At 45.6% G+C, this 18,383-nt stretch overlaps 1 protein-coding gene across 1 annotated transcript; it reads left to right on the forward strand.

Annotated features, from left to right (window-relative positions):
* The first annotated feature begins 1,003 nt into the window (after nucleotides 1-1,003).
* Nucleotides 1,004-14,523, forward strand: LOC103172597 (NACHT, LRR and PYD domains-containing protein 12-like). Its single transcript, XM_042345795.1, is given in 7 exon segments — nucleotides 1,004-1,466; nucleotides 5,406-5,572; nucleotides 6,019-6,190; nucleotides 6,361-6,426; nucleotides 7,222-8,276; nucleotides 8,279-9,003; nucleotides 14,433-14,523. Coding segments are annotated over 7 exon segments (2,379 nt in total). The 5' UTR covers nucleotides 1,004-1,363.
* Nucleotides 14,524-18,383: the final 3,860 nt, after the last annotated feature.

Genomic DNA, 18,383 nt, shown 5'->3' on the forward strand with positions numbered 1-18,383 from the left:
TGAAGGAACAGAGAGACCTTGGAGTTCATATAACATCTATTTTTAGATGTTATATGAACAGGTGGCAGGACAGGTAAAAGTTTTTTAAAAAAGCGTTCGGGTACTTGGCTTTATAAATAGGCATAGAATACAATAATCAGGAAGTTATGGTGAACCTTAATAAAACACTGGTCAGGCCTCAGCTGGAGACTCTGTTCAGTTCTGGGCACCACACTTTCGGAAGGATGTCAAGGTATCGGAGAGTGTGCAAAGTAGATTTTCCAGTATAGTACCAGCAATGAGCGACTTCAGTTACCAGGGGAGGCAAGAGAAGCTGGTATTATTCTCCTTGGAGCAGAGAAAGCTAAGAGGACTTTTTCAAAGTTATGAGGGAATTCAATATGGTGAACAAGAAAAAATTGTTTCTACTGGCGGGTGGGTTGGTACCTGAGTACACTGATTAAAAATAGATGTTAAAGAAACAGAGGTGAGTTGAGGTTTTTTTTTTAAACACAGCGAGTTGTTGGAATCTGGAATGCATTGGCAGAAAGGTTGGGGGAAGCCGATTGGATAACAACTTTTATTTAAGAGAGAAGTAGTTAATTATTTGGGGAGGATATGTTTGCAGGACTGTGGGGAGGGAGCTGGGAAATGGATTTGGATAGCTCTTTTCAAAGAGCTGGAACAGGCATGATGGGCTATCTCTTCTCTGCTGTATAATTCTATGATTCTATGAAATTGGCTGATGCATTCACCTCCGAAATACAAATTCACGACAAATCACAGTAAACGGGGAAGTGTTTTCAGACATCTTCCTCACTTGAAAGAAACTAAATGCAAGAAAAGTTCGTAAATTTATCCTATTTGAGTAAGAAATCGGATTTTGCTGAAATCCTGTTTGTTTCCCTGACGTACAATTTACTACATTTGTAGGATAAATGTCAAATGTGAGAAAGAAGGAAAGTCATTGGATAAGCTAACCTTATGGTATTGTCTGATAGATCACGTCTGGATTCCTTGTTCGCCTTGTAAATGTTGCTCTACAAGAAACATAAATAAGGCTCAACATCTGTCACAAAACTCACCACCAGCTCGGCTGCACTTAGCAGCAATGAAACGCCTTGTTGGAACATTGCTGGGAAAGAGGAAACAGGACTCTGAAACACCGAGACACGAAAAAAAAGATGAATCAATGAAATGGTCACCATCACCACAACCAAACACATCCATATCTGGCGGGAATGAAACAGCGAGTACATCTGCAGTTACTCAAACACATTGTGATATGGTTGCAAATCCCAACCAGTGTTCTAGCATTTTGGGTGCGTCGAGTGAGACAGCATCGGTGGAAATTGAACCGATTGCTAATGCAGAGGGCGGTGAGATGACCTGCGGTGTGGATCAGACACCCGGCAACACACCAACAGCCAATGCGTTCTCTTTACCTGACTTTGAGGAAAGTCTAAAAGAGACGATAACGAACAAAGGTAAATAGTTTATTAAGTACTTTTACACATAAATAAATACTTTTATCTCACCAGCCTTGGAACTGGGAGATCTGTCAATGTCTATTTTGATTGAGCAAATTCCCAGTTTGTTTAATTGAAGATCTGGGACTTGTTTTACGGTTCATGAACCAAATCCCAGGTGATGACAAACCAGCCAGCCTGGCACATGGGCAAGTTATGCAGTGATAGACCAGCCAGTCTGGCAAATGGGCAGGTAGTGCAGTGACAGACCAACCAGCCTGGCACATGGGCACATGTTTCAGTTAAAGACGAGTCATGGGGGAATGGATTATCCCCGCATGTCTAGTCTTTAACTTACAGCTCCTTTTATCGCTGCAAACCACCGCCCTTATGGGTAGAGTGGATACAACCTACATGTATGCGGATGACACTCAAATCTACTTCTCCGCCTCCTGCTTCTCCTCCATTTACGTCTCCCAGTCCACTAATGTCCTGTCAGTTTGTCTGACAGACAACAAAGCCTGGATAAGGGCAAACTTCCTGTAGCTGAACGTCTGCAAGACAGAAGCCACACTATTAGGTTTCCCGCTAACCTCTTCGTTCCTGTGGGTCCAAATACCTCAACCTCCCCTGGATCTCGCCCAAATGCACCAAACTCGTGCATAACCTAGGAGTCAGGTGAGATCCACAGCTTTCCTGTCTTCCCCACATCCGTTCCCTTACCAGGATCATTTTTTTCCACTTCTGTCATACTGCACTCCTCTGTCCATAACTCACACCCACAGCTTCCACCTCATCCGCGCCTTTGCCACCTCCCAGCTGGACATTCCAAATGCCCTCCATGTTCGTCTCCCAAGATCCACCATAAACGATATTCAATTAACTCCTCCATCCGGATAATAACCAACACAAAGCTCTGGAGTGTCATCACACCAGTCCTTGCCAGGCTGCACTGGCACACAATTTCCGAACGGATCGATTTCAAGTTCCTTTCTCTCATTTTCAAATGCCGAAATGCAATTCACCGACATACTCAATCCCCATTCCTCCACCCCCTGTCTCAACTTGGCCTTCTCCGGGCCCCTGTTTGACCCTGGCCCCCTCCGCTCCACCATCGGTGGCCGTCCCTTTAACCACTACGCCACAAAGCTCTTTACGTCTCTCCCTCAATGCCACCACCTTGCCCCTGGCTCCCCAGTTGAAGGAAGCAGCGTGAAGGCCAGTTGTTATTGAGTGGTCCCAGCGAGATAAACAGTGGACACACATTAGGTTCAGTGCTCTGAATAGGTTTAGCTGTGTGGCTTTTGTGTTAAACTGCAGCAGTAAGACACAACATAAACGCTGCATACCCCATAGACATCTTTTAATCTAAAATATGTAATATCCAACAGGCAGCCTCATCCACCTGCCTCTTGTCACCCACCACCAACCCCCTCTGCCTTCCTCACCCTCCCCATCAGCAACGCCTACCTCGAACCCATCCTACATTCCTTCCTCCCCATCTCTCCCTCCTCCCTGTCACCTATCATCACCTCCATAAAACCCATTACCTGCTGCCTCGAACCCCTCCCCACCAACTTGCTGGTCACACAGCTCCCCTTCCTCTGGCCACTATTGGCTGACATCATCAACCGGTCCCTCCCTACGTATCAGACCCTGCCCCCCTCAAAACTGCTGCCAACACACCCTTCCTGAAAAAANCCTTCGCAAGATCTCTCAAAGCCCAACCATTACCGCCCAATTTCTAAACTTCCCTTCCTCGCAAAAGTCATAGAGTGCGTTGTTGCCAAACAACTCCGCGCACACCTCTCCTCCCACTTCCTCTACGAATCTCTGCAATCTGGATTATGCCCACATTACAGAGACTGCACTTATGAAAGTCACAAACGACATCCTCTCTATCTGTGACCAGAGCTCCCTCTGCCTCCTTGTCGTCCTGGACCTCTCCGCTGCGTTCGACACAGTTCGATCATGCCATCGTCCTCCACCGCCTTTCCTCCGTCATCCATCTCAGTGGGACCGCACTCGCCTGGTTCGAGTCCAACCTCACAAACTGCCAGCAGTACATCTGCGAAAACGGCTTCTCCTCCCGCTCTCACCCGGTCACCTGCGGGTACCCCAAGGATCCATCCTTGGCTTCTTCCTCTTCCTGATCTACATGCTCCCTCTTGGGAATGTCATCCGCAGATATGGGGTACATTTCCACATGTACGGGGACGACACCCAACTATTTTTCCAGCTCTCTCTTCGACCCCCAGTCCCCTGATGTTCTGTCAGCTGACTGTCGGACCTCAGGGGCTGGATGAGCGCAAATTTCCTTCATCTGAACGTTGACAAGACGGAAGCAATACTCTTTGGCTCTCGTCAACGTCTGAAGTCTCACGGTTCTCACCTCCTCCACAAACCCGACCTCCCACTAAAACTCTACGAACCCGTACGTAACCAAGGCGTCAGGTTCGACCCCCAAATATCCTTCCTCTCCCACATCCGGTCCCTCACCAGCACCGCTTTCTTCCACTTCCAACGCATCGCCCGTCTCCGCCAATATCTCACCACAAAAGCAGCTGAAAAGCTGGTTCATGCCATTGTCACCTCTCGGCTGGACTATTTCTAACGCCCTCCTCGCCGGCCTCCGATCTGCTATCATTCGTGAAATCCAGATTATTCAGAACTCTGCCACCTGCATTTTCACCCGCACCAAACTCCGCTGCCCGATCCCCGAGTCCTTGCCAGACTGCATAGCTGCCTGTCCCAGAGAGAATCGACTTGAAGATCCTAACCTTGTCTTCAAATTACCCACTCCTCTGCATCCCCCGACCTCTATGACCTCCTCTTTACTCACAACAGTGCCCGTTCCCTTGTCTCCACCGGGTCTGGCCTCCTCCTTGTCCCCCGAATCATATGCCACCAGCCACTACTCCCCGAGGAGCTCTGGAACTCCCCTCCTCACTCCCTTCGGCTCGCCCCCACTCTTCCTATTTTCAGGTCTCTGCTGAAAACCTTTCTTTTCGATCGCGCCTTTGGTCACCTTGCACTCCGACCCCCCCACACACCACGGCTAGGTCCCAAGATACGTTACTGTGAAGCTCTGAGACGCTCTGGAGAGCACTTTATAAATCCAAGTTGTTGTTGTAGACATAGTAGTTGGCAATCTGCAAGCCATAACACTGAACATCACTCTATTCCAGACAAAGGGAATGTTCAGTGTGGCATTCGTATAAACATAATAAGCACAATAAAAATAATACTAGTAGTCCTTGATTTGATTTAGCTGCAAATCATGTAATAAAAATCATTCCATATCAGGAAGACAACCCAAAGCGAATGTGACTGTGAGTATTGTGGGAGAATGTGACAACATGCAAACAACAATGTCCCTCAAATAGCGATGGTGTGAGAGACCAATTTCGTTTGGTGTTTTTTTATCCAGGATACCGGGAGAAACTCCCTTGTTTTAACCAACAGCAGAGCAACAACAAATGGGGCTTTGGTTAAGTGCCCAGTCTGAAGTTGGCAGCTCACCAATGCAGGATACCCCAGCAGTGACCTGCTTTGCAGTGAGAAGATATGAGTTCCATTTCCCGCCGTGTGGCTTCAACCTTCAAAACTCTCTGATAGGTTTATCTTAATAGATTTAATACACATGTTCGAAAATTATGAGGGATTTTGAGAGAGGCTATAACTGTTTCTCTGGAGGGTCCGTGAATGAGGGACACAGACTTAAGATAACAGGCAAAAGAACCAGAACAAAACAACCTTCTGTCTCAGGAACGGGAATGATACCAACTGAGCCAGGCTGGCAGTTCTCTGATGTTAGCTCCCATATGGTATTTTAGGCCAATGGATGATGGTTTATTCTGATTTTTTGCAACGATAAATGTAATATTTCCTGAAATATATTTTTAGAGAATACAAGTAAAATTATTGCTGACTAATGTTTTTACTGGTTACTAACAGGCTCAAATACCTTATTCACTGAGACCCTGGCCCTGTACAACGGGTACCAGCTGCACAGACTGACAAAGTTCTACCGGGACAGATTGGAACAGGCCATTGAGGAAGGCGTGGAGGACATCAGCTCAAGGTTGACACAGAAGGAATGTTTCAGCCCCCAGGAACACAAAGTAGGTTTGAGCCAGGAGGTTTCCCTTTGATTTGTTAAAAGCTCAGCAAGTCTGTGCCTGGCTGCACGCCTCATGTGCTGCTGCTATCAAGAAATCAGCAGAATGGCAATCAACACTTAACCAGCCAGTTGTGTTATAACGCAGGCCATGCATTGTATGTTTGTAGTGGAGCAGTACTGCACAGTGTAATAGGTGTCTATTTATATAGCACGGTTAACGTGGTGAGGCAGTCTCAAGGCACTGACAGTTGACAGTTAGATCCCGATCTGGATTTGGAAAGGGAAGCGGAGGGAAGATGATCAAAGGCATAATCGCAGAGGAAAGCAGTTTGTGGAGGGAAGAGATAGCAAATCCAGCCAAGCCATTAATTGGTCTGGGTATTGCTGATCACTGTCACTGATCATGTTTCACTCCATCTTCAATACATTAATGCGCACTCTCTGCAGAAACTCACTGAACTCACACACAGTGGGCGGAAGAGACAAAGCTCGAAACTTCTTCTGAACATGGTGATGGGGAAAGGTTCCCAGGCCAGGATAGTGATGTGGGAATCCTTTGTGAAAATGAGGCCAACTTTGCCCAAACTGAACAAAATCATGACTGAAATACAGGAACAAGGTAATGTTATACATATTACCATGGGCCGAATGGCCTCCTTCTGTGCTGTAACATTCTATGAATGTGTGATGGTACGCAGTGTCTCCATTCTGTGGCGAGTTATAGATTTTACTCAAATAGTATTGAGACAAAATTCATTCAAGCTAGTAATATTAACTCTATTCAAACAGGTGCCAGTCTACTGAATGAGGTGACCATCGACCGAGGTGTACCAGACGTCTCCAGTGATATGATAGGTATGAGACAATGACAAGATTCAAGCCAGTCAATCACTTCCGAAATAAACAGTTTAAAACTTTTCCATTTACTTGGTGATTTCCAGAAAACTCAAATGAGGAGGAGAGAGGGTAGTAGGCAGACACAGAGGGAGAGGAGGGGAGAGGGGAGGATTGAAGATGAGGAGGGAGGGGAATGGTCCTTATTGGATTCTTAGATTATTTCAACAAATATTGCTTTGGTATGATTTTTCTCACAATAAATCAGATGAAGTCTCACAAGACGTCATATAATGGTCTGAAAATCTCCATGGTTTGAATGCAATTCAGATTGTTTAACCCATGTTTGCCTGGCTCAGTTGGTGTTCCTTTGGTCTCGGAGTCAGAGGTTGCTCAAGTTCACATCAATAGGACTAGTTGACACTCCAGCTCAGTTCTGGGATGTGCTGCATTGACGCAGATGCCACCATTGGGATATCAAACCGAGGTTGTGTCTCCCTTTTCAGATGGACTTTAAAAACCCCAAGATACCATTTGAAAAGAGAAGGGAGTTTGACACTCCCGTTTTCCCGGCCAAAATCTCACAACTAAATGTGGTGACTCACTTAACAGCAGCTTCTGGGACATGGCTTTGCACAAATTAGCCGCTGTGTTTGCCAGCGAAAGACAGCCACTACACCCTAGGGTTAAGCTAATGCAGCGCTTTGGGCAGTCCTCCTGCCTTGAAAGGCCTTACACTGAATCAAAGTATTATTGTTTAACAATGCTCAATAACGATTCTATTTACTTTATGGTTATTTAATATTCAACATGAAGCTATTCAGCGGCTGCACAAGGAGACTTTACAGAAACAATGTGAGAAACTAGAAGTGAAGACCATCCTGATAAAGGAGAAGGTGAGGACGTTTCAGTTGGTTGATCGCTACACGGAATTAACAATCATTTCTGATCTCCGTCACCGGAAACTGGTAGAACATGAGCTGCTGGCGAGAGGCAGAGACCACGAGGAGTGGAGACAGAAGCAACTCCGGGGAGAGCTGGAAAAAATCCGAACTGATAAACTGTTCCACAGCAGCTTCTCAAAAATAAATCATTTACCTTCTTCTCAGGGAAGCGGATCTGACCCTCCTACAGGGACTTCCGCAGTAGTCAGTGGAGTGGCTGGGATTGGAAAAACAACCATGGTGCAAAAGATTGTCCATGACTGGGCCACAGGCAAAATCTATCCTCACTTCCACTTTGTATTTGTTTTTAAATTCCGAGACCTAAACAGACTTCACGACAGAGCAACACTGAGCCGTCTGATCGTGGAGCAGTATCCTTACCTCAGGGATGTTCTGGATGAGCTGTGGAAACACCCAGAGAGATTGCTCTTTATATTTGATGGTTTGGATGAATTCAGGACAAGGATTGATTTCGCTGACCGTCGGAGAGACACAGAGCCTCAGCGCAGGTGCACAGACCCTGGGTTCCTGTGTGATGTTTCTGACATTTTGTACAGTTTAATACAGAAAAAGCTGCTGCCAGGCTGCTCAGTGCTGGTGACCAGCCGCCCCACTGCATTACAGTTACTGGCAAAGGCTCGGGTCAGTGTCTGGGCTGAAATCCTGGGATTTGTGGGTGAAGAGAGAAGGGAATATTTTCACAAGTTTTTTGAAGAACAGGAGTTGGCGGCTGCTGTTTACAGCCACGTGGAGGAGAACGAGCTCCTGCTCACCATGTGCTACAACCCGTCCTACTGCTGGATCCTCGCTCTGTCTCTGGGTCCCTTCTTTACACGGAAACACAGCAACAAACAGCAAGTGCCCAAGACATCACACAACTCTTCTCCTATTATATTTATAACATACTATCACATCACAGTGTCAAGATGAAAAGCCCTCGTGATGTGATGCTGAAGATTGGTGAGATGGCCTTCACTGGAGTCTCCCAGAGAAACATTGTCTTTAATGATGAAGATCTGATCAAATATAACCTCCAGCCTTCCCAGTTCCTCTCTGGGTTTCTCATGGAACTTGTGGAGAGAGAGTCTTCAGAGCACAGCGTGGTCTACACATTCCCGCACCTCACCATCCAAGAGTTTGTAGCCGCACTCTTTCAGTTTCTGCCTCAAAATGCAGGAAATCTGCGGAAACTCCTGAATGAAGCTCACAGGGAGAAGGACGGCCGGTTTGAGATATTCCTGCGCTTTGTTGCTGGTCTCTCCTCCCCGCGGGCAGCTCAGCCACTGGAGGAGTTTCTGGGTCCATTTGTCCATCAGACAACCTGCGCGGTGATCGATTGGCTGAAGGGGAGAGTTAAAGCTCAGATGCAAAACAACAAGAGCGACCGTGGGAAAAGGAATCTGCTGAACACACTCCACTATCTGTTTGAGTCTCAGAATCAAACCCTGGCACAGCAAACACTGGGCTCTGTACAAACACTAACATTGGGTGGCGGCTCTTCAGAGATGACACTGACACCGATAGACTGTGCTGTGGTGGCTCAGGCCATTGCACTGTGTGACACAATAAAACAACTGAAACTGAGTCACTGCAACGTTCATGATGAGGGTCTCCAGCGTCTGGTTCCTGTTTTGCACAAATGTCAGGAGTTGCAGTAAGTTATTTTTGTAAATATTATTCTTATTTCAAAGCCATTCTGGAGGACTTTAGTGACATTCTTTAGTGACATTAAACAGCAGCTGATCAATGGGAGAATGGTATCACACAGTCACTGCACATTATCACATATTTTCTCACTCAATCTCTTTCTCTCTCCATCTCTATCCCTGACTCTTGTTCTGTCTCTAACTCTCTCTCTCTCTCTCTCTCTCTCTCTCTCTCAGTTTCTCTCTCTCTACCAGTCCTCTGCCTTCTCTCTTCCCCAGTCAGTCTATCTCTTTCTCAGTTTCTCTCTGTTTCTCTTGCAGTCTCTCTCTCTCTCTCTCGGTATTTCTCTCGATATGTCTGTCCACCCCTTAGTCTCTTTATGTCATAATTTCTCTGTCTTTCCTACAAAACACGTAGTCACTGCATGTTATCATATATTATTTTTCAGTCTCTCTCTATCTCTCTCAGTCTCGTTCTTTCTATCACTCGCAGTCACTATCTCTCAGTATCTGTAACTCAGTCTCAAATTCCTTCTCAGTCACTCTATCTCTCTCCCACTCAGTCTCTGTCTGTGAATCACCTACAAAATACAATGACAATACAATATATAATATACTCTCTCTCAATGTTTCCCTCTCTTAGTCTCTCCTTCTATCAGTCTCTCCTTCACGCTCCTTCTCTATTTCTCTCAGTGTGTTTTCTGGCTCAGTCTCTCTCTCTCTCGCTCCGCCTCTCCCGAGAAACACATGGTCACTATAATTTGTAATATATTTTCTCTCTCTCTCTCTCTCTCCTCTCTCTCTCTCTCTCTCTCTCTCAGGGTATCTGCCTGCCTGCCTCTCTATCTTTCTTTCTCTTTCTCTCTCTCTCTTTCTCAGAATCGGTCTCTCTACCCCAATCTCTCTCTCTCATTCTCTCACTCAAACTCGCTCAGTCTCTCTCATAGTCTCCCACTCACACATACTCCCTCTCTCACAGACTCTCTCGCTCTGTCTCTTTCTTTCTCTGCCTCGCCCAAAAAACTCACCGTCACTACGCTTTACTATACATATTCTCTCATAGTTTCTTTCAATCGCCCTCTTTGTAAACCTTTCTCTCTCTCAGCCTTTCCATCTTTCCTTTCTTTCTCTCTTTCTCTCTTTTTTTCTCTCTTTCTCTTTCTCAGGTTCCCTCTGTCTCTCCACAAAATACAGTCACTACATGCTATATATTTTCGCTCAGTCTCCTCTTGTAATCAATCTTTCACAGTCTCACTCTCACTTGGTGTCTCTCTTTGAGTCTCACTATCCTCTCTCTCTGTAACTCTGAGTCTCTCAGTCTCTCCTACAAAACATACTGACCATCTCTCTCTCTCTCTCTGTATCTTTTACACTCTCGCTGTCACTCTTTCTTCTTGTCTCTTTCATTCTCTCTCTGTCTCTCTGTACTTGCTTTCTCTGAAAGTCTCTCTCAGACTGAGTATTTCCCCGTCTCTTCCTTTATTCTGTCGCAGTCTCTCGCTCTTGCTCACCAGCAAAACACTATCACTACCATTCAGAGACTGTGAGAAAGAGGGAGACACTGTGAGAGTGTATATACTACAAAATGTAGAGACTGTGCTTCGTAGGTGAGAAAGAGAGAGTGGGGGAGCTGGAAACTGAGAGAGAGTGACGGGAAGAGAGTAAAACACTGAGATAGAGAGAGAGAGAGAGAGAGAGAGAGACGGAGAATGACAAGAAGAGAGAGAGAGAGAGGCAGAACGGGAGTTGGAGAGGGAAACAGAGAGGCACTGAGTGAGAGAGAATGAGAGACTGTGCGAGAGACTGAAAGTTCGAGACTGAGGCGGAGACTCAGTGAGAGAAAGACAGAATGAGAATCAGAGCTGCAGACTGAGCTTGAGATACTGGAAGAGAGAGACTGAGAGAGAAAGAGAGATATTTAGAGAGAGAAATTGAGCGAGAGAAACTGAGGGAGAGAAAGAGAAAGCGAAAGTGAGAAAGAAAGACTGACGTAGAGAGTTACTGCGAGACAGAGACTGAGTGAGAAAGACTGAGAGAGAGACAGATATAGAGATTGAGAGAAGCTGTGGTAGTGACTGGGAGAGAGGGAGAATAGGAGAGAAAGGCTAAAAGAGAGAGAGAGACAGGCTGAGATAAAATGAGAGAGAAGCTGTGAGGCGAAAGAAAATGTGTAGTGACAGTGCATTTTGTTGGCGAGTCTGAGCGAGAGAATGAGAGAGAGAGAGAGAGAGAGAGACCGTGAGAGGAAATGCAATAACAACAAAATGACAGTTATAGAGCGCCTTTCATGGCGGGTGTACACCCGAAGGCGCTGGACAGTCAGTTGTCGGGGTCCGAGCATGGGGGAGGGGTGGTGTGGTGGTACGGGTGGGGTAGGTGGGAGCTTTGGGGTGGGGATGAGGGGTGGGGTGTGGGTGAGGTGATGGCGAGTGGTGGTGAAGGGTGACGTGTGGTTGAGGGGAGGAGTGGGGGTGAGGGAAGGCAGAGAGGTGTGAGGGAGGCAAAAGTCATGGTCGAAGATAAGCGTCTTCTATGAGTGGGAGACTGAGAGAGAAAGAAAGACACACAGAGAAAGGCAGAAAGAGAGAACGACAGAGGCAAAGCAAGAGACAGAGAAAGAGACTGAGAGAAAGAGTCTGAGAAAGAGACTGAGTTAGAGGATGTCAGAGCAAGAAACAGAGAGAGAGAGACTGAGGAGAGAGAAACAAAAAGAGAGAGACTGTTTGAGAGAACATATTATAAAGTGTATTGACTGTGTGTTTTGCAGGTGAGACAGAGAGAGAAAGAGACTGAGGGGCGGAGCGGGAAAGAGAAACGGGGAGAGACGGACAAAGGGTTAGAAATAGAGGCTGTGAGACATAGAGACAGAGAGGCACTGAGTGAGAGACAGATAGACTGAAAGACATAGATAGAAAGAGAGAGAGAGACTGGAGGAGTGAGAGACTGGGAGAGAGAGACTGAGAGAGAGATTAAGAGAGAGAGAGAGACTGCGAAAGGGAACGAGAGTGAAAGAGACTGAGTGAGAGCGAGACTAAGCGAGATAGACTGAGAGACAGGCTGAGAGAGAGTTAGAGAGAGAAATAGATGCTGTGAGTGCGGGAATGAGAGAAAGACTGGGACTGAGAGAGGCAGAGTGAGAGATTGAAAGAGAAAGACTGAGAGAGAGACATAGCCTTAGAAAGAGTCTGAGAGAGACACTGAGAAAGAGCGAGAGAGAGAGAGACTGTGAGAGAGAATACATTATAACGTGCGGTTACTGGGTTTTGAGGGAGAGACTGAGAGAGTGAGACTGTGAGACACAGAGAGTGCGACTGAGAGAGAGGGGGAGAGAAGGAGAAACAGAAGGTGAGAGAGAGAGTAACTGCGATATGGAGAGCAAAAGAGGCAGTGACTGAGAGGGAGAATATATTTAAAGTGTAGTCACAGTGTTTTGTAGAAGAGATTGAGGGAGAGAGAGAGACTTGGAGAGAATATATTATAAAGTATAGTAAATATGTTTTTTGGGAGGGACGGAGAGAGACGGAGAATGGGTGACAGAGTCAGACAGACAGAGAGAGGCAGATAGAGACAGTGAGAGAAAATATATTATAATGAGAGGTGACCATATGTTTTGTGGGAGAGATTGTGTGTGTGTGAGAGAGAGAGATACTAGGAGAGAGAATAACTGAGAGAAGCTGGGAGACTGAGAGAGAGATATAGAGAGAAAGCGTGGCTGAGGGAGAGACTGTGAGAGAGAGAGACCGACAAAGAGAGAGAGAGAGAGAGAGAGAGAGAGAGCATTAGAGATAGACTGTGTGAGAGAGAGAGAGAGACAGAGAGACAGAGACGGAGGAGCGACTAGAAGTAAGGGAGAATAACTGATATATAGAAAAAAGAGACATAGAAAGAGAGATTGGGTGGTGGGAGATTGTGTTATAATGGGTAGTGACTGTGTTTTATGGAAGAGACTGACACTGAGAGAGACTGAACGACTGTGAGAGAGAACATATCATAACGTGACTATTTTGTAGGAGAGTCAGAGAGAGACTGAGAATGGGAGACTGAGAGAGAGAAGAAAGAGCGAGACTGCGAGGAAATATGATAATGTGTAGTGACTGTGCTCTGTGGGAGAAACTGAGACAGAGAGAGAGAAACTGCTGGAGAGATAGAGAAGGAGACTGAGAGAGTGACTGAGAGCAGGTAAGAGACACAATATGAGAAAGACAGAGAGAGAGCCTGAGAGAGATTGAGAGAGAAAATATATTATAAAGCGTACTGACTGTGTGTTTTGTGAGAGATACAGAGCAAGAGATGGTGAGAGATTGAGAGAAAATGTGAAATACTTGGAGACAGAGAATGTCTGCGAGAGAGAGGCAGACAGAAAAACAGACTGAGAGACGGGTAGAGGGATATGCTGAAAGATAGAGACTGAGAGAGACTGTCTGAGTGACAGAGAGAGTGAGAGAAAGAGAGAGACTGAGACAGAATATATTATAGAGTTTAGTGACTGTGTGTATTGTGGGAGAAGCAGAGAGAGAGAGAGAGAGAGAGAGAGAGACGGAGAGAGAGAAAGATACTGTGAGAGAGAGAGAGAGAGAGAGAGAGAGAAAGGGAATAAGTGAGGGATATTGAGAGAGAATATGTGAATATACGGGAGAAATGTAGTGACTGTGTTTTGAGAGGGAGAGACAGAGACTCAGAGAGAGAGGGACTGAGAGAAATAATGGGTGAGAGAGAGAGAGAGAGCAAAACTGCAGGAGAGATAGAGAAAAAGACTGAGATTGAGATATAGAAGTAAAGTGAGAGACTCAGCGACAGCCTCAGAGAGCCAGAGAGATAGAGACTGAGAGGATGAGAGAGAGAGTGAGAGAGACTGTCTGTGTGTGTGAGAGAAAGCGAGAGAGAGACTGTCTGTATGTGTGTGTGAGAGAGAGAGACTGAGCAAAAGAGAGAGACTGTGAGAGATAGTATGTTATAAAGTCTAATGACTGTGTGTATTGTGGGAGAGGCAGAGAGAGAGACTGAGAGAGAGAGAGAGAGAGACATAGAAAGGGACTGAGTGAGAGACCGTCAGAGAGAATATATGAATATCTGAGAGAAGTGTAGTGACCATGTTTTATTGGAGACACAGAGACTCAGAGAGGGGAACTGAGAGACAGAATGGGCGACAGACCCAAGAGATGGAGAGAGAGTGACATAGAGAGAATGGCTGAGACAGAGAGAGAGACTGTGTGAGAGAGAGGGAGAGAGAGTGTGAAGGAGAAACTGAGAAACAGAGAAAGAAACTGAGAGAAAGAGAGAGAGAGACTGTGATGTGTGTATGGGCACACGTGTGTGTGTGTGATCCTGGTCCCCGCGCCTTGGGACTGGCTCCCCACGTGAAAGGCTCCTGTATATACATGTCAATGGGTATTGTGTTGTTACACCATATTCCCTGTGTTTGTGTCTCTGTGTCCAGGCTGGAGAGCAATAATCTGGGAGATCATGGAGTGAAGCGACTGTGTGAGGCTCTGAGGAACCCTGAGTGTAAAATACAGCGTCTGAGGTAAGTAACTCTTATAAGTGTCTCCAGAGTCTGAATGACTCCAATATCTCAATGTGTTTATTGTGACTATCTGATCAGTGCGGCTGAATATTTTGATAGGAATCGGTGTGACAGTGTGAGGCCACAAGTCACCTTTCACATCAAACTCTCAACATGTGCTAATGTGTGTATCTGTGTGATTGTATGTGTCTGTCTGTATGTGTGTGTGTCTGTCTGTTGTTAGAAACATTTGCAACTATCTCCAACAAAATTACAATGATCCGATTCCAGTTTACCAATTGGTTGAGTTCAGTCACTTCTATTCAGGTCAAAACTGCAGGTAATACACAAATAAATGAAACAGTAAAATAACACACAAGACACAAAATGATTCTAACCCGATTCCTGTCTCAGCCCTGGTTGTGTCTCGCACTGCTCCGCAACCGTTTCCAAGAGATATCTAACACACCTTTGTTTACAGACAATTTCATAACTCCAGCCAAAGCTGTCTTTTTAAAGAAAAAAGAACTCCTGATAAGTTATATCCACAATATGTTTTAATTCTCCCTTTAACCACATTTTATTCTCTCCTGATCAGTCCCTTCGTCCACTGTGTTAGTGTGAACAGACCTTCTGTGTCCTTGTACGTCCTGACCTTATGTTGGCATTGGTTTGGGATCTGCCTTCAGTCACTGAGCTTTGCAGCCTTTGCACTTTATATTCTGAAACCACACTTTAACATTATACCATGACAACACTGTGTGTTTGTGTGTGTCAGTGCATGTTATTGTGTCTGTGTGTGTCTTGTGTGTGTCTGTTTGCGTATCTGTGTGTCTGCATGTTTCTGTGCATGTGCGTATTTCTATGAGAATTTTTGTGAGTGTGTTTGTTTGTGTGTGTTTTTGAGTGAGCTGTGTTTTTCGTGTGTATGTGCCATTGTGTGTGTGTTTCTTTGTGTGTTTCTGCGTGTGTATTTGTGCGCGTCTGTTTGTTCATGTGTATGTTTGTGTATATGTTTGTGTTTGTGTGTGCATTTGTGAGTGTTTGTGTGTGTCAGAGCCTTGGGACGTCTTCCCGACGTGAAATGCGCTATACAAATATTGTTGTTGTTGTTGTGTGTGTTCCTGTGAGTGTGTGCGATTCTGTGTGTGTTTGTGTGTGTGTACCCAACTCTTCCCTTCACAAACTGCAGATCATCCAAACTCTGCAGCTCCTGTACTCACACACACCAGACTCCCCGACTCCATCACTCCCAAGCTCGCCCGACCCCATCACTCCCACCCTCGTCCGACCCCATCACTCCCACCCTCGCCCGACCCCATCACTCCCACCCTCGCCTGACCCCATCACGCCCACCCTCGCCCGACCCCATCACTCCCACGTTCGCTCCAAGTCTTTCCATCCTCCAGAAGATCGAATTCAAGATCCTCATCCGCACCTTTAAGGCCATCCATGGCCTCGCCCCCTCCTCCCCTCTCTGACCTGCTGACTCCCTACCAACCTGCCCGCTTCCACAGTCCAGCGGGCTCCGGGCTGCTCCATGTCTCCCGCCCGACCCGCCCTCCCATCGGCTGCCGGGATTTCAGTCTCTCTGCCCCTACAATCTCGAACTCCATCCCATGGTCACTTCCATTCACTTCCTCCCTCGCCTCCTTCAAGACCCTTCTCTTCTGCCGGTCTCAAGACCCTTCTCTTCTACCGTGCCTTTGATCTCCCTCCCACTACTCTGCCTTCCCCCAACTCTCCCCCACCGATCCCACCACTCACCCCTTCCCCATCTCTCCCCCATGCTCGGGCCCCGACCCCCGACTGTTCAGCGCTCTGGGAAGTCCTCAGGACGTGAAAGACGCTCTATAATTGATATTTTGTTGATGATGCTGTGTGTTTGTGTTTGTGTGCGTGTAAGTGTGTATGTGTGTTTTGATTGTGTCTGTGTGTTTGAGAGTTTGCATGTGCAATTTATGAGTGTGTTTTTGCGTTTGTTTGCGTGAGTGTGCTCACGTGTGCGTTTGTGTGTGATTGTATGTTTTTCTTCGTGTGTGCATTTGTGTGTTTGATTGTGTGTATGTGTATACGTGTATTGGTGTGTGTGTGTTTTTGTGTGTTTTTTATGTTTGTGTGCTTGCGCGTGTGCAATTTTGTGTGTATGAGTTTGTGAGTGTTTTTATGAGTGTTTGTGTGTGTTTCTGTGTGTGTTTGTGTGTGTGTATAGTTGCTTGTGTTTGTGTGTTTGATTGTGTGTGTCTGTGTATGTGTATTTATGTGTGCGTTTTTATTTGATTTTCTGCTTCTGTTTGTGTTTGTGTGCTTTTGAGTGTGTCTTTACGTGTGTTTCCATGTGTGTGATTGTGTGTGTTATGTTTGTTTGAGTGTGCATCGGTGTGCGTGTTTGTGAGTTTGTTTTTGTGTGTATTTGTATGTTTCTGAGTATATATTTGTGCGATTGTTTGTTTGTACGTTTGCATGTTTGTATATGTGTGTGAATTTGTGCTTGTGCGCTTTTTTCTGTGTATGTGTGTTTATGTGTGTGTGTTTTTGTGAGTGTTTGTGTGGTTGTTTCTGTGTGTGTGCGATTGTGTGCGTTTGTGTATTGGAGTGTTTGTTTGTATGTGTATGTGTGGGTAAGTTTGTGTGTCTGCGATTGCTGTGGGTGTGCGTTTGTGCGTGTAATTTTCTGTTTGTATTTGTGTGTGTGATTGTGCGCATGTGTGTGTAGGTGTCTTTGTGTGCGTTTCTGCGTGTATATTTGTTTCTGTGAGTGTGTCTGTTTGTGTGTTTCTGTGTCTGTGTGGGTGCATTTTTTCTGTGGATCATGTGCTTGTGTGTGTTTATGTGTATTTATGTGTGTGTGTTTCTGTGTGATTTTGTTCATTTTTGTGTGTGCTTGTGTGAGTTTTTGCGCATGTGTGGTTGCGTGAGTGTGTTTGTGTGTGTATTTGTCTGTGGGTCATGTGTTTGTTGTGTGTGTTTGTGTATTGATGTATGTGTGTTTCTGTGTGTGTGTGTCTATCTGTGTATGTCTATATGTGTTTGTGTGCATGTCTGTGAGTGTGTGTATTTGGCTGTGGGACATGTGTTTGTGTGCATGTATGTGTATTTATGTGTGCGTTTGTGTGTGATTTTGTTTATGTTTGTATGTGTGCGTGTGATTGTTTGTGTGCCTGTGTGTATGCGTATGTGCAATTTTGTGTGCATGAGTTTGTGAGTGTTTGTGCGTGTTTGTGAGTTTCTGGGTTTAGTGTATGTTTGTTTGTTTGTGTATCTGTGTATCTGTATTCATGTATGCGAGTTTGTATGTGATTTTGTGTGTCTGTATTTATTTCTGTTTTATGTGTGTTGGTATGTTTGTGTTTGTGCGTGGTGTTTGTGTGTGTACATGTGCGTGCGTGTTTGTGAGTTTGTTTTTGTGTACGCATGTTTGTTTGTGTGTTTCTGTGTGTGTGTATTTGCGTGTGTTTGTCTGTATTTTGTGTATGTATGTTTGTGTTTATTTCTGTGTTTATGTGTGTTTATGTAGGTGCCTTTGCATGTGTTTGTGTGTGCGTTTGGGTGCCTGTCTGTGTATTTATTTGGTGTGTTTCTCTGAGTGTGGGGGATTGTGTGCGTTTGTGTGTCTGTGTGCTTGTTGTGTGTTTCTGTGTATGTTTTCGTACGTATGTGTTTGTGTGGGTGCGTTTGTGTGTGTGTGCGTTTATTTGTGTGCATGAGTGTGTATGTGTGTTTCTATATGTATGTGTGTATTTCAGTGTGTCTGTGTGAGTGTCTCTGTGCGGCTGTGTGTGTTCGGGTGTCTGTGTCTGTTTTTGTGTATCTGCATGTGGGTCATGTGTTTATATGGTGTGTGTGAGTAAGAGTGTATCTGTGGCTGCATCTGTGTTGGTGTGT

This window comes from Callorhinchus milii, unplaced genomic scaffold, assembly GCF_018977255.1.
Source record: "Callorhinchus milii isolate IMCB2004 unplaced genomic scaffold, IMCB_Cmil_1.0 Scaffold100, whole genome shotgun sequence".
In the NCBI taxonomy this organism is placed as follows: Eukaryota; Metazoa; Chordata; class Chondrichthyes; order Chimaeriformes; family Callorhinchidae; genus Callorhinchus; species Callorhinchus milii.